The sequence below is a fragment of the Sinocyclocheilus anshuiensis genome, unplaced genomic scaffold (assembly GCF_001515605.1).
Source record: "Sinocyclocheilus anshuiensis isolate Anshui unplaced genomic scaffold, SAMN03320099.WGS_v1.1 scaffold245, whole genome shotgun sequence".
NCBI classification, from domain to species: domain Eukaryota; kingdom Metazoa; phylum Chordata; class Actinopteri; order Cypriniformes; family Cyprinidae; genus Sinocyclocheilus; species Sinocyclocheilus anshuiensis.
The window spans coordinates 607,929-631,198 of record NW_015536478.1 but is presented as its reverse complement, the minus strand read 5'-3'; the positions used below and the strand labels follow the sequence as shown (position 1 = coordinate 631,198).

Sequence of the window (23,270 nt, the reverse complement as noted above, 5' to 3'; positions counted from 1 at the left end):
TGAAAGCCCGCAGGTGATGGAGATTTACCGCTGATTACAGAACCGGCTTTACTGATAAGATCCGCGTTAAATATCGCATGCGATTTATCGTGCAGCCCTACTCCACAGTGACTGAATTGGTCTCATCATTGACTTGTTTCCTGTGTTTTTAACATTCGTTTCATTTCAGGTTTTTGCATATTGTTTATTGGTGTACAAATTAACACACATCCTTCTTCCCTCCATCACCACAAGGTATTGGAAGATGAGAAAAGCTCTTGGACCCGTCGCAGGAGTCGCTGTTAGTTAGTCAGGGTATGCACTGCGCACAATGCAGCTGCCATTAGAATCCAAGTACCAGGGCTTTTAGCTAGACAGTTGAACACTCGCAATCCAAACCTACCGTCGCGTTCACGGAAAGATTTTTTTTTTTTTCTGTAGTGTGTGATGCCTTTCTTCCCCTTTTTCATTTTTGATATTTGGATCAATCAAACCCCCCCCAAAAACACAGAAATGGTGTGTATGTACACACTCCTCTGAGAAGACCGCTCTCAGTGTAAATGTGTTGTAATGCGGGGAGTACATCAGGTAAATTTAGTGCACACAATGGAAAATGTTTCACCCAACTGTTTTGACTCTCGTTTCTTGATAATGCATCAGTTTCTATTGTTGTTTTTTTTGTTTCTTCTACTTTGGTGGTGAGTCTACCTTACTGTATTACACACACTTAAACACAAGTTTTGTTTATAGCATGTGTAGTAAGACTGACAAAATTTAGCCAACAAATTGGTGTCATAAGCTCTTCAAAACCTAGTGTGCTGCCTTGCTAAATACTGCCTAAACATGCAGCTGCCTTCTAAGACCGCATATAAACTGGAATGAAACATCAGAAGTGAATGATTTGAAATGCTCTACATATGCAGCAGTTTTGTACTCACTTGACTCAGTTTATTTCATTGGAGTTTGACATTAACAATGTTGTTAATCTATTTCTCTCACACACACACACACATGGATTTGTTGTAATTTCTGTTCACCACTATAGAAGTTTACCAAACTGACGACTTCTGCTTCTAATAACCCTGAATATGTGAAAAGGGTCCATCAGGTATCATCTTGGAAGGATACATGCAATGCTGTCTTAGAATCTAGCTTAAAAAGGCATCTTAGAAGGCAACAAAATTGTTTCTTTCCTTTTGGAACGTCCTTCACATTGGGAGCATGTTTATGCTGCCTGTCTAGGCAGCTCACTAGTTTTAGAATAGAGCCACAAAGTCTTGTGACAGAAAGTGGGTCAATTGTGTGGGATAATGGAATTGCTGGTTTACTTTAGATTTATCAAAGCACTTTTAGATATGTAGAAGGCAGGATATAACTAGCAGGTCTCTTGGTAACTAGTTTGTGAGGTTGACCTCAAAAATAGTTGCTAACATGCTGTTTTTTCATCCCCAAACACCCCATTTGTCCCTCTTTCTCCTTTCTGTCTACCTGTCAGGTTTCGTTCGAAGTACCACCCGGATGAGGCTGGGAGGCGTAAAGCGGAAGCCCACAGTGCTCTACAGAACCGATTGAACGTCTACATGTATCTGATGGACAATAACTGGTTTGAACCTGTCTCTTTGGAGATAGAGCATGCTCCACAAATCACCAAGATTTTAGATGCAGGTAAAGAGAAACGCTTTTCATTTGCTAGTTTTAAATGTCTAAAAAAATGTAAATTGTCATTTGCTCAACCTCATGTCATTCCAAACCATTGGTAATGATGAACTATGGCGGTCAGTTACACGTGCCCTTTTCTCAAAACATGCGTTTTGTTTGTCTCTGTTAGCCGTAATAAAAATGGAAGGAGGAATGGAAAATGACCTCCACATCCTGGAACAGCCCACTGAGGAAGAGGAGGAGCGAGAGAGACTGGCATCTGGTGGACCTGGTTCTGAAGCTCTTAAACGGGACGAGCCCAGGCCAGCAGATGTTGAGCGCAAACCCTCGACTGAAAAAGACAAGCTGGTAAGTGAATGTTGCATAATGGAGCAAAAGTTCATGCAGTATTGGGAGTATCTTTGTAACAATGATGGATATAATATTGTGTCTATAGGGTGAGGGTGATGAGGGCACTGAGAAGGATGCAGCCGCTTCTGCAGGAGGAAGTGAAGGAGAGGAGAAGACTGAGAAAGAAGCACCCGCTGAACCAATCCCAGAACCCAAGAAGGTGAGTTAGCCAAGTTCTGACGCCTTGGGTAGTGGATGTACCGTCTCTGTTGGGTCAAACTGTTTTGTAACTTTATAGATGTTAGTACATCTACTTACATTAATTGCAATCTGGTGCTTTGACATTCTCTAGCTAAGCAAGAAGAGAAAGAGGAAGCACAGTGGAGACAGTGAAGATGAAGCCAGTGCATCTGACAGTGAATCCGATTCGGACTCCGACTCAAACTCTCACTGCTCAGAGAAACCCTCAGAAAGAGAGAGAGAACCAGACGAGGGAGAGGATAAGGAGGAAGAGGAAGAAGAGGAGGGGGAAGGTCCGTGTCAAGGCTTCTGACAATGAATCATCCGTGTCAAAGTGTCATGGTTGACAGCTGTGTTTCTGGTCTTTTAAAGCCGCTGATGTGAAGGAGCGAACGGAGGAGCAGAAGGAAAGGGAGAGGGAAAAGCAGAAGAAACCGAAGGACGATCAGCCTCCACGACCTCGACCTCTTCACAGGACATGCTCTCTCTTCATGAGGAGCATCGCTCCAACCATTTCTAAAGCGGAGATCGTCGCTGTAAGTGTGCAATCAAAGCAATGCTTTTGCTGTTATTGTCCATGAAGTGTTATCTAAATGCTGCTACTTATTTATAAAAAAAATTTTTTGCAGCTGTGTCGACGTTATCCAGGATTTATGCGTGTTTGTTTGTCAGAACCGCAGCCAGAGCGTAGGTAAGTTGAAATTAGATTCACTTCAGTTTCAACACTTTAGAATTCAACAATTCTTCTTTTTAGCTTATTGAGAATATTTGGGGTTGCATTTTCTGTTAAGCTGATTTAAAATATATGTATTCAGAGTCGCCGTCGAGCCTTAACACTTTGGTGCTCTTTTATCATTTTTGACTTTATTTTACTTCATCGGAATGGTACAAAATTTCGTAAAGGTTTTGGAACTTGCTATGTGAACACAAAATTCATGGGTTAAGTGGTCCTGAAAAAAATAGTACTTGTACTCCTCACTGTCAAAATTGACCGCATTAGAAATGAATGGGAAACAAATGTCATCTAGTGGAAATGTTGGGTACTACGCCCAAACAAAATTGTACTGAAAGCTCATTTTTGGAGATATCAACCAAGTAGGAACACTACTTGTTTAGATTTATGGCTTTGATTTTTCTTGCAGTTTTAGAGTAAAACATGTTTTGGAAAATATGTATCTCATATAAAATTTGAAAATGGTATTTTTTTAATATCCATTTTTTTTATAACAGTAAACTTCTACAGTTTTTTTTTTCATTTCACTTTTACTTTTTTAACTTAAAGGTCCCATGACGATACCCAGGGCTCAGTTTACACCTATCGCCATTTCTAGCCACTGGGGGACCATAGGCAGGCTAGGGGAACTCATATTAATGTTAAAAAACCTCATAAAGTGACATTTTCATGCCATGGGACCTTTAAGCAATAATCTGCCAAGTGTCTTTAAAAAGAGACCAAAAGTAAGTATGTGCTCCAAAGCACTCGAGAAATACGGTTTAAGTTGGAAATTGAAATTTCAGGTCAAAGCTCAAAGTATTTGACAGGGTAAATTGCTGCATAAACATTCTTAAAATCCCCTACAAAATATTAAATAAAAAAAAACATTGAACCCAAATATAGTACATTCATTTAATTGCAATAAAAAAATGCGGTCATTTTTGACTGCCACATTAGCAGCACCAGAGAGATGTCATAAATTCAGTTTTCTGTATCATGTGCAGGTCTTAAAAAAAGGTCTAAAAGTTTGAAAATTTGATGATACAATTAAACATGAAAATTATATAAAATTAATAAATGTTAGGTTATGTAATGTTATCTGTATTTGCGCCAATATAAAATGTTTCGCTAAATCACTTCAATTTATTAAAAGAGATATTGGGGACTCTCTAAAAAGCTACATTTTCCATCTCTGTGACTCAGGTTTTTCAGGCGTTGTTGGGTGACCTTCGACAGAGGTGTGAACATCAAAGAGATCTGCTGGAACCTGCAGAACATCCGGGTGAGTTCTAGAATCACTGGCTTGAGGAACCACACTGTGTAGCAAACGTCTTGCTCATTGTCTTCTCCTGATCCTCTCTGAGCAGCTGCGGGACTGTGAGCTGGCTCCTGGAGTCAATCGAGATCTGGCACGTCGTGTGCGGAATGTAAGCGGAATCACTCAGCACAAGCAGGTTCTGCGTAATGACATCAAGCTGGCTGCTAAACTGATCCATGCACTGGATGACAGGGAGAGGCTGTGGAGCCACAAACCCAGAGAAGAGACACACACTCTTGAGGTATTCTCACTGCACAGCCTCAGACTGATACAATTTGAAATGGTTTTGACTGTGAGATTTGACCTATTATTGATTGTTTTTCAATTTTTTCTGATTTTTCTTATTCCCTGAAGCTCCCTGCTCAGAACCCCATTTTGAAGAACATCACCGATTACCTGATTGAGGAAGTGAGTGCAGAGGAGGAAGAGCTTCTGGGAAGTGCAGGAGGAGCTGACTATGAGGAGGGATCCAAAGAGGGAAACCCCACTGAGATAACTGTGGAGAGAGATGAAAAACTTGTCAAGGTCAGAAAACGTGTCATTATCGTTTGACCCCAAAATCAGGAGATGTAATACACTACACTATCCTACAACATATTTGTGGAATGAAATCCAGTTCTTCTTTCTAATTAATTTTGGAGTGCTGAATCCAACGAAAGTACCCTGTTTTCTTTAAGCACGTCTCACGCTTACAAAATAATACATTTTGTAGCGTTTTTGTTTTCGACAACCAAAGTTGAAGGTCTTTTTTGTGACCCTGGACCACAAAACCAGTCATAAGGGTTAACATTTTAAAATTGAGATTTATACATCATCTGAAAGCTGAATAAATAAGCTTTCCATTGGTGTGTGGTTTGTTGTGAGATACAACTATTTGAAAATCTGGAATCTGAGGGTGCAAAAAAATGTAAATATTGAGAAAATCACCTTTAAAGTTGTCTAAATGAAGTTCTTAGCAATGCATATTACTAATCAAAAATTAAGTTGATATATTTACTGTAGGAAATGTATAAAATATCTTCATGGAACATGATCTTTACTTAACATCCTAATGATTTTTGGCATAAAAGAAAAATCAATAATTTTGGCCCGTGCAGTTTATTTTTGGCTATTGCTACAAATATGCCGGTGCTACTTAAGACTGGTTTTGTGGTCCGGGGTCACATATTTTCCTTTAATGAGCAAAACTGCCACGAAGACATGATTCTGAAGACATTCCTAATCCTGATTTCCACTTTTGCATGTGTTTGTCCCATCCCAGGTGTTGGATCGTCTTCTGTTCTATCTGCGTATCATACACTCTATTGATTATTATAACACCTGCGAGTACCCGAGCGAGGACGAGATGCCAAACCGCTGCGGCATTATCCATGTGCGAGGGCCCATTCCCCCCAACCGCATTACTCACAGAGAGGGTAAGTGCTGCCTTTACTGCCAACAACCGGCTGTGCTTCGTTTCTTGAAGTGTGATTTAATTTATTGTTATAATTCTTTCTTGTATTCCAGTTTAATGTAGAGTTGATTATATAAGAAAGCCATTAGTTGGTTGACATCCTAAAGAGTGTAAATGCTGTGTCTGAATATTTCTGTCTAAAAGGTCAACTTCTGGCTCAACCGAGGGCCAACATTTTAGGATGGGATTAAATGTTAGTTTGCTGCAACTGCTAAACTGCAAAGGAATTACACTTCACCATTAAATAATCCCATGTAACAGAGAAATTAGCTGATTTTGTTGACTTTTGATCCTCTTGTAGTGGCTGACTGGCAGAAGACATTTGAAGAGAAGCTGGGACACTTGTTCAGTGTGAAGGAATCCCTGTCTGAAGATGAGGCAGCAAAGATGGGCCGCAAAGATCCAGAACAGGAAGTGGAAAAGTTTGTGCTGGCCAACACACAGGAACTGGGCAAAGACAAGTGGCTTTGTCCTCTAAGTGGCAAAAAGTTTAAGGTGTGTGATATAACATGCTGCTTTGTTCATCTGGTAGCCTTAGGCCCTGCAGGTTGAGTTAATAAAACAAAGATTATTGGAGTACAGGAAAATACTATTTCAGTCAATTTACAGTTTTTTTTGTTTTTGTTTTTTTGTGCAATTTTATTTGACGTTTCTTTGTAATTATTTGTCAAATTTACTAGCCATTTTTGAGTGAAAATTTTAAATCATAGTTGTTGTCTTTTTTTTTTTTTCCTAATCTTTTTTTTTTTCCAGTGTAGGGAGGGTTGTTCATTTTTGACAAAATCAATAAAAATATGAATCTCTCTCTAGGGCCCAGAGTTTGTGAGGAAGCACATTCTAAACAAACATGGTGACAAGATTGAGGAAGTAAAAAAAGAGGTCGTCTTTTTCAACAAATTCCTTATGGATGCAAAAAGACCCTCCATCCCAGAGATGAAACCTCCACCTCCTCCAGGCCCAGGACAGGGTAGAAAGCACATATCAATCTTGTTGATTTTGTATCGGAAGAAAAATCACATTATCGGAAGTTGTGAAACATCTCGCAAACATTTCTAATTTTTCTTTCTCTCATTAGGAGTGCTTTCACCGGGTGGTCTTCCATTCCCACCTCAGGGTCCTCAAGGTCTCATGGGTTTCGGCCAGCCCAGACCTCCAGTGATGGGTTATGGAGGTGTGTGTTTGTTCAAGTAGTAGAGTCAGAGTGAAAATTGTTGTTAACACGGGCTTGAAGCTTTGGCATTTTCAGGAAGTCATGATTGGGTTTTTCAACAGGGGTGCAACCAGTGTTGGGTGTAATTAGTTACTGTAATTTAATTACTTTTCCCTTGAAAAAGTAAAGTAAGGGATTACTCTTATTTTTCAGTAATTTAATTAGTTACTTATGTAATTGAACTTAATACTGTATAGACTGTAGAACATTTATATACAATACAATAGTGGATTTAACACCCAAATTTAAAGTCTAACCTTAAAATGCATGCTTTTATGTACCCATCTCACTTTAAATACTTTGGAATTAATAAGAATATTGGTAACACTTTAGTGTCCAATTCTCACTATTAACTAGTTGGTAATTAGCATGAATATTACTAGATATTGTTTGTTTTATTATTACTTAAGAAAGCACACATATTAATGTCTTATTCTGCAATGCCTTATTCAAAATCCTTAATCCTACCCAATACTTAAACTTAACAACTACTTTGCTAAGTATTAATAAGCAGTAATTAGGAGTACATTGAGGCAAAAGTCTTAGTTAATAGTGAGGATTATACTCTAAAGTATGACCAGAATATTTTTCACACCACTGTAGTTACTTGAAAGAATTAAAAGAACCGTTTCATGTCTATCCTTGTATCATTAACTTGTCGAGGTTGATATAGGATTTGGTAAGTAATTAGCAATAAGTCATTAAATACTTTTTGGAGAGAGTAATTTGTACAGTAATCTAATTACACGGTTGAAGATGTAATTAGTAACTAGTAATTAATTACTTTTTTAGAGTAACTTACCCAACACTGGGTGCAGCCAATAAACATTGATATATCTAGCCCTTTCCTTTTTAAAAAAAAAAAAATTATCTAAGCTTTGAAGCTTGCTCAAGTTTTCTACAGAATTGACAAAATAGCTGGGTTCCCACGGTCATGCCAAATTTCAGATATTTACGCATTCTAGTTAAAGTTAGTAAAGTTTTTTTTTTTTTTTTCTTTTTTGATTTGCATTGAATTTATGCAATGATAAACAATCAAAGCATTGTGGTGCATCTGCAAAACATATTTGTGAGGTATACTGAGGTGTTTCTTTGACACTTTAACAGGTGGTCCTCCTTACCCACCCAACCAGTATGGTGGAGGCGGCAGGGGCAACTACGACAACTTCCGTGGACAAGGCGGTTACCCTGGAAAGCCTAGAAACAACCGGTGAGTCTGTTGTATTTCAGTTCTATTTTAATTGTAGTTAGGGAACAGGCGTGATATTGTTTTAGAAGCTCTTGGGATGATAATGGACAAAATCTAATAAAATGTTGCTATGTCTTTTCCAGAATGATGCGTGGGGATCCTCGCAATATCATTGAATACCGTGACTTAGACGCTCCAGATGATGTGGACTTCTTTTAGAGCTCCAGTTTTATTCTCTCCGTTTTAATCTTTTTTTTTTTTTTTTTTTACCGTTGTCTCAGCATTTTCTTTTTTTTGCATTCATTCCAGAAGCTGCCCCTTACCGTCTTCTCTGGTACGCTCATATGTATTACAGTAGTGCTCCACCTGAAGTGAACGCATGTCCTTTATGTTGAACGTCATTGCATACTCGGTGTTATAGATATTGAGCTTGTGCTTGTGGCCTTTTTTCCAATAAAACTTTGATTTGGATCTTTTTGTGTGCTGTATTGGTTTTTAAATAATTAAATTTGATTTACATTTTTTTTTATTTGAATTACAGTGATTTATATCTCATTTAAAATAACAACAACAAAATCATGTTTACAAAGCACTTGCAATGGAAGTACACTGTTAGCATTGCACAGGGGCTTAAAAAAAAATCCTTCACTAGGTGGATGAATTCCTGCGAGTGGAGTTTGTTCTGTGTAAATGGTTTCTTTCTGGTACACACATTAGTTTTGTGCATTATGAAAGGTTCTCCAGTGTTTCATGGTTGAGACTAAAGTTGAAGGGCTGGATATCTTAAGAAGTACTAAAGAATAATTTTTAGTATATTAAGTACAACATTAGTACTTAAAGTACATTATGGACCTGGGAAACCCCAAAAATGCAATAAACGGTATAAACAAGTTTATATTAAGACATTATTTAGTGAATTAGTTTTTTTTACATTTTTCATTATATAGTGAATTTGTTCTTATTTTCAGATTTTAGTTTTATTCATTTTGTTTTGTTTTTAATCATTTATATTGGTTTTTATGTTAATTTAGATTGTAGTATTTTTTATTTTCTATTTTATTTATTTTCAGTTTTACCCCAATCATGCTAATACCTCCAAAAAAAGCAGTAAACAGCATCAACAGAAGCTTGCCTGTTGTGCACATTCCCGTCCCACGCCTCCCAGCTAATCATTACAGCTCTTGAACAATCGTTACACCACTTACTCTGGTAATCTCAGATTGCTTTCACACAACTGAATCTCTCTGAAGAAGCATGGCGGTGGAAGAGGAAGCCGGCAGACCCACATGGAGCAGGCAGATTGAGTTCACTCTGGCTGGGATCGGCTGCGCTGTGGGTCTGGGGAATATCTGGAGGTTCCCGTACCTGTGCTACAGGAGCGGTGGAGGTAAGACACAGACCAGTTAACTAATGTTCCTCATCACTTACCGAAAGTACCATGTTTTTTCTCCAAACATCTTAAACTAGTTTGCTGGTTCTGGTTAGTGACCAGCACAACTGACAGTACAACCGGCTCTGAATCTGGTTCGAAGATGTTTTTTCTCCTATGATTAATGTACCAGGTTATGACAACTTTTATTGGACCTTTGGTGTGAAAACTGGCATTATGAAGCCATGCATATGAAAGTCCTAACAATGACAGAGTTTATCTTCTGTTGTTATTTAACATTTTCAGCTTTATATTTCAGACTGTTAAAGAAATATCACGTCAACACATGAAAATGAGAGCGTGCCAGTAGATGAATGTGTTTATCTGTAACTGTAACGGCGTGTAAGATCAACCATGACTCTGCAATCCATCTCAGATCACGTATTGCTATAATGTTTGCGCGTAACTAATGTGTTATTCAAATCAAACAAGGGAGAGTAGATCAAGAGATGGTGACTGATTCAGAATTTAAAAATATATTTTCATATTTACATTTTTATATTGACAATAAACATTTATATATTAATAGTTATAATGTAACTATATATTCAGATTTGCATCTATGTATTCAAATTACAATTTACATTTATATATTGACAATTATAACTATATATTCAGATATATTGTTTGTTTTTAAGATTTACATTTATATATTCAGACATAACTACATATTTTGATTTACATTTATATATTCAGATTCACATTTATATATTTACAATTTACATATTCAGAATTATAACTATATATTTAAGTTTACATTTATATATTCAGAATAACTGTATATTGTGATTTATATTTATGTATTCTGATTTGCATCGGCATCTGCATTTGCAGTTATAACTATATATTTGTATTACATTTATATATTCAGAGTTATGGTTACATAATCGGATTTACCTTTTCATATTCCATTTTAACTACAAATTTGGATTTACATTTATATATTTTAGTGCTATCGAACGATTAATCGCGATTAATCGCTTCCAAAATAAAAGTCTTTGTTTACATAATATATGTCTGTATACTGTGTATATGAAAAATAGGTTATGTTTATATATATATATATATATATATATAATTATATGAATATAAAAACTATACTTGTAAATATTTTCAAAATATTTACTGTATGCGTGTGTATTTATATAAGCATAATAAATATACACAGTACACATACATATATTATGTAAACAAAGACTTTTATTTTGGATGCCAGCACTAATGACAGTTTGACAGCACTAATATATTTACAATTAACATTTATATATTCAGTTATAACTATAAATTTGGCTTTACATTTATATATTTACAATTTATATTTATATATTCACAATTATAACTATACATTTAGAATAATGTTTATATTCAGAGTTATAACATATTCACAATTTACATTTATATATTAAGAGTTATAACTATATATATTCTGTCTTACATTTTTATATATATATATATATATATATATACACACAATTTACATTTATGTATTCAGAATTATTACTATATATAGGCCTATTTGTATTTACACTTTTGAATTCACAATTTAAAGTGCCCCTACTATGGGTTATGAAAGGTTCATATTTTGGTTTTGGGAGTCCGTGACGCTAATCTGCGGTGATTGGTCCGATTGGTCTCATTTTCATTTCATTATGCCTGTAATGCCTGATAAAGCAGCATTTGTGAGCGCAGTGCTGCTTTGTGGACAGTGTTACCGGGGAAACCGCTATTTTTACCGCTCCAAAAGCAGACCAACAAGTGGGCGGGCAATATGCTAATGTTTCATGTTGACGTCAACATGAAACGGCTTGGGATTCGTTTTAAAAACGACTCGTTTCAATGATTCAGAGTCGACTCTTTCTTTTGAAAAAAGAGACAATAATTTATACACGTTGCACTCTCAGATTTAAAACTTTGCAGGATGTTTTCATTGACTTCGAGCTGTGTTACACACTGCATGAAAGGTAATTTTCAAAAATCCATAATAGGGGCACTTTAAATTTATGCAATCTAAGTTTTAACATATATTCATGATTTAGATTTAAATATTTAGAATTTTGACGTATATTTACATTTCATATGATTATTTCCTGTTTGTTCTATATATGTGTGTGTGTGTGTGTGTGTGTGTGTGTGTGGAATGTGCAGTAAATCATATATCAAGAGAATTGGAATGAACACATTTATTTTTCAAACTGGATGCCAGGATGGTATGCATCTCTCAGTTAACTGTTGACGTGTTTATTGACGTCGTCAGGTGCGTTCCTGGTGCCTTACCTGCTGATGCTGGTGGTGCTGGGGATCCCGCTGCTGCACATGGAGCTGACGCTGGGCCAGTATCTGAGGAGGGGCCCCGTCCTGGCCCTGACCAAAGCCTGTCCCCTGCTGAAAGGTTACAGTGCATAAATACACACATAATCATGGCATGAGATTAATTTCAAGTTTAATGCTGTTTAATGCTGTATACTGACTTTCAGATCCATATAGACAAAATAGCATTGTCGCTGATAATGATAAGAGGATATGAGAATATATTACTGACTCAAGGTCTGGTTAAAGGTCAGTAACCAGTAATAAATCTATCCAGGTGTTGGCATGGCAACGGTGGCCATCTCTTTCATCATGTGCACATACTATAATGTCATTATCACATGGGCGCTGTACTACATGTTCAGCTCTTTTCAGAGCGAGATGCTCTGGGATAACTGCAACAACACATGGAACACGGCCAACTGCACCGACCGTGTGACCAACAGCTCCTCGTCCTCCACCACCAGCCAGCAGTTCTTCAAGTGTGTTCATACGCTCTTCTTGTTAAAGCTACACTATGCAACTTTTTTTTGTTCAAACATGATTAAATGGTGAGCGAGTACATCATGCCAGTTAACAAAAATATGATCCAAGAACCTTTTTTTTATGTTCTCTGAATGTTTCAAATATGTGTGTTTTGAATGTTAACATTTTTTTTTATTGGTTATGTGAATGTTAGAGAACATTTTAAGGGAATATTCCATTTGTACACATTTTGGGAATGTCACTTCTGAATATTCTCTGAACATTCTGAATCTTGTAACTTGTATTAATGTTTTCTTTAAAAAGTTTGAAGAACATCCAACTAAAATATTCAGAAAAAGATTCCATGAAGGATAAATAATATTTAGGTGCTAAGGAGAACGTTGTTAAAGACAAGATAACTGTTCAGTTCTATTTACTTTCCTGGAAGAATGTTTATTCATAATTTTTAAAGAAATCTTGACAGAAGGTTAGCCAAAGTTCTGAGAACATTCCCTGTTAGCTGGGATTACACCATCTTCCAAACAGTGCTTTGCCTTACCCTAAATACTAGAGTAAGCTTATAATAACTACTAATATTTTAGAGCTGTCAGGACGGATTTCCCGGGAAATAAAGGAAAGAAGGGCACGCTACTACTACTTGCGTCACAGTAGCTTGAAGTTACAACAAAGGAATCTCTAACCTAAAAGGGGAAGCGCACGTAATAAAACACGAATCAACATAGTTAGCAAATTGGTCTATTTTCACAAAACAGTGTTGCCAATCTCCAAACCAGTTACTCCTTGGCCTATTTGCCTGTAAACAGCCTCGCCAAATTATAGGCTAACATTTTCAACCATTTTACCATATCTGATACGAATAGCAATCGATATGTCTAAAGTCAGCCAAACGTTTCTAACGTTATTTTAAAGCAATTGTTTTAGTCAAAACAACAGTAATATATATGCTACCTGATCATAAGATATTTTCGGATGTTCATCTTTATTTCGAGAATTTCGATGTCGCTCAAGCCATCTGATACATCCGTGCAGAATAGCGGAGCCAAAGCACAACTGACCAAAACAATGTTCCTCCGCAAGTAACTATTTTTTCCGCTTCAACCGCTACATAGTGTTACATAGTGTAGCTTTAAGTTATTGATTTGTTAGTAAAGTTTGTGGTATTGATTGCAGTGGATGTGTCGGCTCTGTTAGTTATAAGGTGCTGGAGAGGACCAGTGGTGTGGAGGAGACGGGCACCTTGAGGTGGGAGCTCTTCCTCCTGCTGCTGCTGGCCTGGATCCTCGTCTACCTCTGCATCTTTAAAGGAGTCAAGTCCACTGGGAAGGTAAGACGAAAACAGTTGGAGAATGCATACATTCATCATTATGCTGGTCAGAGTCTGAATGCAGTATCATGCCGGTTTCTGCAGATGCATTGATGCAATTCATGAATCTTTTTTTTTTTATTGAAAGTTAGGCTGCACTGTGTAAAAAAAAAAATATATATATATATATATGTATATATATATATATATATTTTTTGTAAATAAATAAAAGATTAGAAAAGGTTAGAGAAGTATGTTTATTTTTAGTATGTTTATATTTATTTTAGTGTGAAAAAAATGGTTACACTTTATGTTAAGGTGTCCTTGTTACTGTGTAACTATACATTTAAATACTGAGTAATATTAATTAACCACAAATACTTACTATATGGTTAGGATTAGGGTTTCGCTTAGGGTTACTTGCATGTAATTATGCATAATTTATTGTTATTATAATAGTAAGTACATGTAACGTGTAACAAGGATACCTTAAAATAAAGTTTTACCAAAAAAATTAAATACAAACTAAGTGATAAACAAATCAGAAAGAAAAAACAAAACAATAAAAAAGCAGTTCATGTATCAGTGTGTCGCAAAAATATTTAGTAATTTATGCAAAATAATTTCTTTATTTTGGTTTGAAACATCACCCGGTCATGTTTTTTTTTTGTAGATTTACCCATTTATGTGTTAAAATAAAGCAATAAGCCCCAAGAAAAAACTTTAATTTCATTTATTTAAATTCATAAATTCATTCATAAGCCCCGTGAAGCCGTGGTTTACAGTGAATTTATAACAGCTAAGGGGCGTTGTTAGACACGATGCGAAGCGTCAAAAATCTGATTTTGGAGTTTGACAATGAACACATTGCAACCATGCTTGGGACGGCCCACATAACCGAGCCAAAATGCTTTACATGTCTTGAATAGGGATGTAACGATTCACTCAACTCACGATTCGATTCACAATTTTTTTGTGTGAATTACATCGCTAATGTCATAGAATAGCACATTGTAACGCAGTGCTACAACATACCCCATCTGCGCAACTGGAATTTAAAAACGAAGCATTAAAAAATCATCTAAACTGATAAATAACAGATTGGAGATTAAAATAATAGCAGATTTGTCTCATTTTAAATGAGTAATAAAAACGGAGATGAAAAATTTACTTAAGCCAGAAATATAATTTTATTATGGTAAAATAAATGTTCAGCGATATCTTCAAAATACTTTTGAATTTTGGCGTACTTTTGTTTTTCTCTATATAATGTTGATATGGTAACTAGTAAATGCTGTAAATTTGGTTATGCTAGCATGTGTGGAAATATTTAACTTACGTTATGGTTCAAACAAAGTGGTTGCCGAGCAACACACAGAAGTAAACAAAGGTGTGTGTTTGTAGAGTAATTTACAACAGCTTCGAACGCGGCTCAGCCAATCAGAATCAAGCACCGGAACTCTCCGTGTTATAATAAAAAAGTTAAATGTCTTTTTCTGATTTTCCATATACCTTTATTGTAAGTGTATCTTTGTCTGTGCGTCACAGGTGGTTTATTTCACCGCTCTGTTTCCATACGTGATTCTTCTGGCTCTGCTGATCAATAACGTGCAGCTGCCGGGAGCCATAGACGGCATCCGCTTCTTCATCATCCCTGAGTGGGACAAGCTGCTCAGTGTGGAGGTGGGTACCAAGATAAATGAGAAACAGGCCTGGTAATATATTCAAATCATTTCTCATTGAAATACTAGGGTTTTTTTGGTAGTCAAAATAATTAGTTTGGCAAAATTTCAGTGCACTTGCTATTATTTTAAGGAAAGAAAACAAATGCATGCAAAATAATTCATGCTCTTGACTCCCATTTTCCGTATTTAATTAACACCATAAATGAGCATGCTAAATGTGGTAGCCCTAGTAAAAACTAAACTGACTGCTGAGAGAACACATTGATTTTCAGTGTCCGTGTGCTGATTGTCATTCGGCTCTACAGTACATTGTTTGGCCTGTGTTTTATATTAATGTTGTGTAATGTGTGTGTTTAGGTTTGGATTAATGCAGCAGCTCAAATCTTTAACTCCATTGGGATTGGCTTCGGCTCGCTGATGGCGATGGCCAGCTACAACTCCTACAACAACAATATCCTCAAGTAATATAGTTTAAAGACTTTTTTTAAAAACAAGAAATCTTGTTGCATACAACATACCATCTTACGTCCATGCACAGAAAGTTGTATAAAAAATAGCAAATCGAGTTGTACTTGCATATCTCTGGAGCAAAGAGTACTTTGATAATCGATTTATTGTGCTAATGAATTTATATTGCCATGCATTTTATGTGAATTTAACGTTATGTCATCAGTGTTCAAAGAAAAATAATTTAATACACTACGATTTAACACTACATTCTATTGATTTTTCTTCTCATAGTCATAATTTGTGTTCCTGTGTAGAGACACTCTGGCCATTTCCATCACTAATTCCCTGACTAGTATATTAGCAGGATTTGTCATTTTTTCGGCTTTCGGCTACATGTCGCACCTTCAGAATGTGCCGGTCAGTGAAATCGCAGTGGACGGTGGGTCATTTTAATGTTTAGTCTTTTACTTTGTTGTTTGTATCAAAGAACTGAGCTTTTATTGTTAAATCTGCTGTGCCTCATAATGATCCTCCATGCAGGTCCGGGTCTAGTGTTTGTGGTTTACCCACAAGCCTTTGTGACGATGCCCGTCGCTCCTCTGTGGGCCGTTCTCTTCTTTTTCATGCTACTCTGCCTCGGCCTGGACAGTCAGGTATGATGAGAAGAACACTCACCTGTCATTTTAACTGGTTAATGTGGCCAACACAACACTTATGAATCGCAGTCTGATCAAACCGTGTTATATTAGGCTGATATGAGGCCACAACAAAATTATAAACGCAACACTTTTGTTTTTGCCTCCATTTGTCATGAGCTGAACTCAAAGATCTAAGACTTTTTCTATGTACACAAAAGGCCTATTTCTCTCAAATATTGTTCACAAATCTGTCTAAATCTGTGTTAGTGAGCACTTCTCCTTTGCCGAGATAATCCTGGCCCCCGGACCCCCCAATACAGTAAAACTGCACATTTTAGAGTGGCCTTTTATTGTGGCCAGCCTAAGGCACACCTGTGCAATAATCATGCTGTCTAATCAGCATCTTGCTATGCCACACCTGTGAGGTGGATGGATTATCTCGGCAAAGGAGAAGTGCTCACTAACACAGATTTAGACAGATTTGTGAACAATATTTGAGAGAAATAGGCCTTTTGTGTACATAGAAAAAGTCTTAGATCTTTGAGTTCAGCTCATGAAAAATGGAGGCAAAAACAAAAGTGTTGCGTTTATAATTTTGTTCAGTGTATTTAAAAAAACTGCAATATATTGAAACATATTATTTAAATTGTAAAGTATGTGTACATCATGGTAGTATACTGCCTTTCATTTATGCTAATTTACATTAAAAAATTGTATTATAGTAATGAGAATCTAATGAAAACCATCACTGGAAATAATGTGAATTACAGAAAAAAACAAAACAAGCAAATAAATAAATAAATTGATTTTGTATTATTTTCATAACATTTAAGCACATTGAAAATGCATTATTTAATCTGTAAAGCATGCATGCATGATGGTAGTATACCTGCCTTTAATTCATGCTAATTTACATGAAAAATGATAGTATGAGAATCTAATGAAAACCATCATTGGAAATAATGGGAATTATAGAAATACTAAAAATAAATAAGAAACCTTAATGGTCCCAACAGACTTCATTTTCTATCTGCAAAATATTATTTATATATTTGTTTCTTTTCATTTCGGGGTGAAATGAACCTGGACATGTTTTCATGAGGATTGTATCATGACTGAAAACAGATTAAAGCTAAAACTGTAACATCTGTAATTTATAATTCATGAAATGCGAGCTGTTCATTCACTTTGTTCATCTCACTGTCATGAGAAAACATTAAACTACACATGCACGAATGTAATGCAGTTTGAATAATTTCACAGAAAACACATGGTTAAAGTTTAGCTTCTGTGGTTGTGTTTGTGTTCTGTAGTTTGCCATGGTCGAGGTGATGGTGACCAGTCTGTTGGACAGCTACAGTAAACCCATACTCAAGTACCTCAAACGCAAGGAGTTTCTTGTGCTCGTAGTCTGCAGTGCGGCATTCCTCCTGGGCATCCCTAATGTCATGCAGGTTACCAGATTTTATTTTATTTTATTTTAAATACAGATTTTTTGTTTTTATAGTATTTTATATTTTTTTATTTTTATAATATTTAATTGTATTTTTATTAGATTTTATTGTGTTTTTAGCTCACTATTAAAATAGCTTACAATTGAGCAAATATTTAGTATCTAATATTTTTTGTTTGTTTATTCTTATTGCTATTTCTTTCTTCAAATAAATAACATTTGCTTCATTTTTCACATTTGCATTCTTTGCATTTTGTCTAATGCAATGATATTAATTGTGACTTCAATGTCCAAATATCTGCAAATGTCTTTGCATTACATACAAATGCTGCATGTCTGAAAAAATATAATTTAAATAAATAAATAATAGACCATGGTCCCTCAGGCTTTATTTTCTATATGCCAAATAGATTTTTTTATTTTTCATTTTGGAGTCAAATGAACCTAGACATGTTTTCGTGATTAATAATTCATGAAACAGAAGATCAAAAGATCAATCAAAGAACAAAAGATCAATCTAATGCTGCATTTGATCTTTTTTTCCTCACTGAAGTTCTTGTTTGAAGTCTCACTGTTTGGGCTTAATTGCTACATTTCTTTCAGATAGATGACATTTGCATTAATATGTTATTTTCTAATGCAACGATATCAAGTGTCCAAAATCTTTTTCAGTTATATTAATTAAAAAACATTATGAATGCAATTATGGCTGTAAAGCGAGTAGGTATTATGAAAAGGTTCAGGTGAAGTTCTGATGAAGTTAATGCCTGTCAAACTAACGCTGATCTTTCTGCTCAGGTGGGGATCTATGTTTTCCAGCTGATGGATCATTATACTGCTATCGTGTCCATCATGTTCCTGGCGTTTTTTGAGGTGGTTGGTGTCTGTTGGCTCTACGGTGAGAGACAAACATCTGATTGATATGTGTCTGTCTCTATTGACATAGTGCCACTTTTGAGCTATTTCATCAAGCATGGAACAGAATTGCTAAATGTCTCATTTTAACAGGCGTAAAGCGTCTGTCCAGTAATTTACTGGAGATGACAGGAAAGAGACCCAACATTTTCTTCAGGGTCTGCTGGTGGGTCATTTGTCCTGTCTTGATAACCGTGAGTGCGATCATCCCACTGTTCCTGGTCTGAAACCCCAGTCTGGATTGGTGTTAGAATTGAAATGTGTTTCTGTGTCTCTCAGGTTATCCTGGTGTTCTCGGTGATTCAGTTTGAGCCAGTGCGGTATGAGGATTACATTTACCCGGCGTGGTCTCAGGGTGTGGGATGGCTCATCGCTTTGGCCTCCATCATCTGGATTCCTCTAGCAGCCGTGCACACGCTCTGGCTTCTGCCCGGATCCTTCACTGAGGTACTTTATGGCCTCTCCGTTTATGCTTTGGAAGGGAAATGTCATGGGTTATTGGCTGGAGCCATTGATATAGACGTCCGTTCAGACATTTGGGGTCGATACAATTTCTAATGTTTCTGAAAGAAGTCTCTTCTGCTCAGCAAGGCTGCATTTATTTGATCAACAATACAGTGGAAAAATGTGAAATATTATTACCATTTTAAATAACTGTTTCCTGTTTAAGCATACTTTAAAATGTAATTTATTCCTGTGATCAAAGCTGAATTTTCAGCATCATTACTTTTACTCCAGTCTTCAGTGTCACACGATCCTTCAGAAATCATTCTGATTTGCAGCTCAAGAAACATTTCTGATTATTATCAGTGTTGAAAACAGATAATATCTTTGTGGAAACCGTGATACGTTTAGTTTTTCAGGACTCTTTGTTGAATAGAAAGTTCAAAAGAGCAGCATTTTTTTTTTATAGGAATCTTTTGTAACACTATAAATGTCTTTACTGTCATTTTTAATCAATTGAATGCATCCTTGGTGAATAAAAGTTGGATTTTGCATAATAATTATACCGGTTTAGTCCCTGATATGCAGAATACATACTTGCATAAGTATTTATAAACAAAACTGCCAATGTAATTTACTCAGCAATCAAAGCTAATTTTGTGAAGATAATTTCATAAAGATAAATACTGACATCATTTTTACATTAAAACTAATAATCAAGTCATTTAAATCAAAATGAATAATTAAGTATTGCATATTATTAAATATTCAGTGAATAGATTGAATTTGTTGGAAAAAGAAATATAAAACAATGATTACTAGAGTTTTTGTACTTCAAGATTTCATGTGTAACTCAGTGCTACTTGTCATTTCTTTGTAATTATTTGTGAAAATTACTAGCAATTTCTGAGTGAAAATATTTTTCAGTGTAGGGATCGTTTGAAGTTAAAGAACCAGCCAATTAAAAACCGATTTGGGCCTGTTGTGGGAAAATATTTGAAATGAAATTGCAAACATTTTTGTTTCTTATATGCAAGCCCTTCAACACTGGATCGGTGAAGACTGAAGACTGTGAAGAGTGAAGACTGATCTGTGCTTCTTTCTTTTGTTTCAGAGACTAAAAAAGTCCATCACACCGTTTTCTCTGGACGATGACTCCGAGCAGAAAGGAGCCATTGTCATCAGCTCCATCGTACCTCTATCTGACAAACCACCAATCCAGACTAATTTATGAACTGCCACTGGATCACTGGAACAGGCCTAGACCAGACCGCAGACTGATCAAAACCAGCAACACATCTGAGGATTATTTACTGGATCAGTGGAAATCTGAAATATCGGCCTAAATGTGAACTTTTTTTTCTACAGGATTCATCTCATATGTCACAGAAATAACCTCTTTAGGGTAGGGTAAGACACAAGAGTCATTTTTGTGCCCATAATGCTTTTATTCTCATCAGCAGATGTTTGGTTTAACCTTTATGGGCGTGATGACTGAACAACAGTCTGACACGAGATAAACCCTCGCTCAGGCAGGGTCCATGCAGTGAACTTCACCCTCAATGCGCTCAACGACTGGCCCCTTTGCTCTCCTTTACAGCGGGAGCTCCTTATTTTGGACATCTTCAGTTTCTTAAGCGTTGAAAGCTGACATTCATGCGAATTCAGAATTAATTCATGCTAAAAATATACAAACCAAATACTGTTAACATTGGTAATAGTTCATGTGGATTTATACATTATAACAGGTACATTTCAGAATACCTTCAGATTAAGACTGTGTTCTTTGCTCCCAACCTGCTGTAAATTTACGGCTAAGATCCCAATTCAAATGAGCGAATCTCAAGAAAACGTACATATACATTTCATTTTAAAACCAAAAGAAATCAGAAAACTATGCCTCTTTTTAGGAGCATAACGATTTTTCATTGTGACATTATTTTAATTACAGTTAAGCACATTAAGTAATTGTTTTACAGCATTACATTAAAAAAATTACTGTAATAAAATTATTTTAATTTAAATCTGCATAAAGGCAGTGCAACGATATTAAATACTCTACATCTGAAATGTAGTTATAATGTAGTAATTTGTTGCCATTTATTAGAAATCAAAGAAAAAAACAAACAAATAAAATATGCTTAAAAGCAAACAGGTAATATAATAGTTTTATAAATACTCTATTTTAATAGTCTTTTTGGATTATGGTAATGAATTGGGGGAAAATAATGTCACAAAGCACACATATTTGTCATTGTGACATTATTGTAATTACAATTAAACACAAAGTAATAGTTTTATTGTATTAAATAAACACATTTTTTCAATTTAAATCTACATAAAGGCAGTGAAACAAATACTAAATACTAAAATATGTCGTGTTTTTTACTGTTAAAAAAATGATTTAAAAACAAAACACGCAAAAAGGCAAAATGACAAATGCTACCATTATTTTTAAATACCCAATTTTAATATGATTTTTTTTATTTTTTTATTAGACAAATGAGAATTGTTTTCTTAATTGTCATGAAAATAATGTCACAAAATATCTTAATTTTATTGTGAATGTGAACTGGACAATTTCTAAACAGGTTTCATGATATTCAAGTATTGAATTTGATTTATTTCATGTAATTTAATTTAAGTTTCCACTGGTGAAACGAGGGGTAGTTTCCCAAATATGAACAATATGAGAATTTGAATAGAAAAGAAACAAAGAAATCAAGTTTTGGTTTGTTTTGAGATGTAGAGGCGACATACAGCAAAAAGTAAAGGAATTTATCCATAATCAATAATCATAATCACGTTTAATCAATAAGAATTAATTATATCAACTATTATTTCTTTTCAAGTCCTCACTACAGTGTTTCCATACTTATTTTCCAATGAAAGAAGCCAGTGTCGTACCTTACATTCAGTGAAAGTTCAATGTAAAACCAACATTTCTCATTCGGTTTCAGATTCGGAGTGCGACTCAAACAGGTTTCTTTTTCATGAAAATCCTGCACTGATTTCGTTTCAGTGCTTCAAACGAACAGTAGCTGTTGTAGGTATGAGAACCACATCTACATACAATTCAAGTTAGAATACTCATGAAAAAATTAATACAGTAATTAACATCACCTCAACCGGTGCTGTGCCGAATTCTGCACCCCTGCCAGATTATGCACCCCCTCGTTGAAGTCACTACCTGATTGCCTAATCCCAACCCCACCCCTAGTCCTAACCCCTCCCGCACACCTACTCCTAAACCTACCAATACTAGGGGGTGCATAATCTGGCAGGGTGCAAATTTCGGCACTACACCGGCACCGAGCGACTGTTTCTTATCGTCACACTCTTAAAACTGATATGTAATATGACCTAAAAAAAAAAAAAAGACCAAAAATGATTGCAATTCATGGCGTACTGGTCTCGGTATAACCGGTCTCACTTGACCGTATCAGACAGTAACACACATTAAATCTTCGTTCTTTTGTTCCAGTTTCTGGCATTGTGTGTTTTTAGAAAAGCCTGAAAGTTTCCCCTTATATTTGAGACAGCAGCAGACTGTGTAGGCTACATCTGTGAATTTCAACGCTGTCGAGGGTCCGAGCGTTGCGTCAGATCGAGCCACACAGCGCCGCCTTCTCCGATTTGATCTGATCTGCAAACCCAAACCAATTCCCTTCAATCAGTACTTTAAAACAAGGTGTTATACATATTTTTGTCCGGCAGGTGTCGTCCCGTTCCCAATCCGTTTCTATGACACTTGCTCCACCGGCCGCATCTGCACGTCACCGATCTACAGAGAGAGAGAGCAATGCGTTCATTCAATCAGACAAATGTAATACAGATCGATCAGCAGGTGATGAGTGTGATAGTGCTGTGATTTCATTTGTCTGTCTCCCCGCTGTCTGAAAATCAGCACAAAATGATCGGACAGGATATTAGTCTACTTACATCATAACAGATCACCTAGACTACTTGAAAACTTAAAGTTAAGCCAAAAATTAATATGTATACTCACCCTCAGGCCATTCAAGATGTAGAAGAGTTTGTTTCTTCATCAGATTTGGAGAAATGTA

General features: G+C 35.9%; 3 protein-coding genes across 5 annotated transcripts in view; 2 read left to right on the top strand and 1 right to left on the bottom strand.

Annotated features, from left to right (window-relative positions):
* Positions 1-8,564, top strand: part of LOC107665251 (serrate RNA effector molecule homolog) — a 12,220-nt gene extending 3,656 nt beyond the window's left edge. For all 3 annotated transcript variants that reach the window (XM_016456245.1, XM_016456163.1, XM_016456099.1), the window contains exons 6-20: positions 1,475-1,644; positions 1,808-1,986; positions 2,075-2,188; positions 2,321-2,501; positions 2,581-2,744; positions 2,838-2,899; positions 4,127-4,205; positions 4,291-4,482; positions 4,596-4,766; positions 5,503-5,656; positions 5,996-6,189; positions 6,505-6,661; positions 6,770-6,865; positions 8,012-8,114; positions 8,237-8,564. In XM_016456245.1, the coding sequence (XP_016311731.1) occupies positions 1,475-1,644; positions 1,808-1,986; positions 2,075-2,188; positions 2,321-2,501; positions 2,581-2,744; positions 2,838-2,899; positions 4,127-4,205; positions 4,291-4,482; positions 4,596-4,766; positions 5,503-5,656; positions 5,996-6,189; positions 6,505-6,661; positions 6,770-6,865; positions 8,012-8,114; positions 8,237-8,312 (2,092 nt within the window). In that variant the 3' untranslated portion in view covers positions 8,313-8,564. The remainder of the gene's footprint in view (positions 1-1,474; positions 1,645-1,807; positions 1,987-2,074; positions 2,189-2,320; positions 2,502-2,580; positions 2,745-2,837; positions 2,900-4,126; positions 4,206-4,290; positions 4,483-4,595; positions 4,767-5,502; positions 5,657-5,995; positions 6,190-6,504; positions 6,662-6,769; positions 6,866-8,011; positions 8,115-8,236) is intronic.
* A 783-nt stretch (positions 8,565-9,347) lies between these two features.
* On the top strand, positions 9,348-21,190 carry LOC107667012 (sodium- and chloride-dependent GABA transporter ine-like). Its single transcript, XM_016458623.1, has 13 exons — positions 9,348-9,480; positions 11,777-11,911; positions 12,107-12,311; positions 13,507-13,639; positions 15,167-15,301; positions 15,661-15,764; positions 16,068-16,192; positions 16,294-16,406; positions 17,705-17,845; positions 18,643-18,742; positions 18,853-18,953; positions 19,039-19,206; positions 20,318-21,190. Exons 1-13 carry the CDS (start codon positions 9,348-9,350, stop codon positions 20,435-20,437), a joined length of 1,713 nt encoding a protein of 570 aa, XP_016314109.1. The 3' UTR covers positions 20,438-21,190.
* A 1,257-nt stretch (positions 21,191-22,447) lies between these two features.
* The window catches only part of dhrs11a (dehydrogenase/reductase 11a), a 28,453-nt gene continuing 27,630 nt past the window's right edge, over positions 22,448-23,270 (bottom strand). Inside the window, exon 7 of the mRNA XM_016455988.1 lies at positions 22,448-22,987. Within this exon, the coding sequence (XP_016311474.1) occupies positions 22,946-22,987 (42 nt within the window). The 3' untranslated portion in view covers positions 22,448-22,945. The remainder of the gene's footprint in view (positions 22,988-23,270) is intronic.

Bases quoted from the DNA above. Each gene is read 5' to 3' on its own strand.
- LOC107667012 (XM_016458623.1), top strand. From the start codon at position 9,348: ATGGCGGTGGAAGAGGAAGCCGGCAGACCCACATGGAGCAGGCAGATT. The intron at 15,302-15,660 runs GTGGGTACCAAG...GTGTGTGTTTAG, and splicing joins ACAAGCTGCTCAGTGTGGAG to GTTTGGATTAATGCAGCAGC. The intron at 15,765-16,067 runs GTAATATAGTTT...GTTCCTGTGTAG, and splicing joins TACAACAACAATATCCTCAA to AGACACTCTGGCCATTTCCA.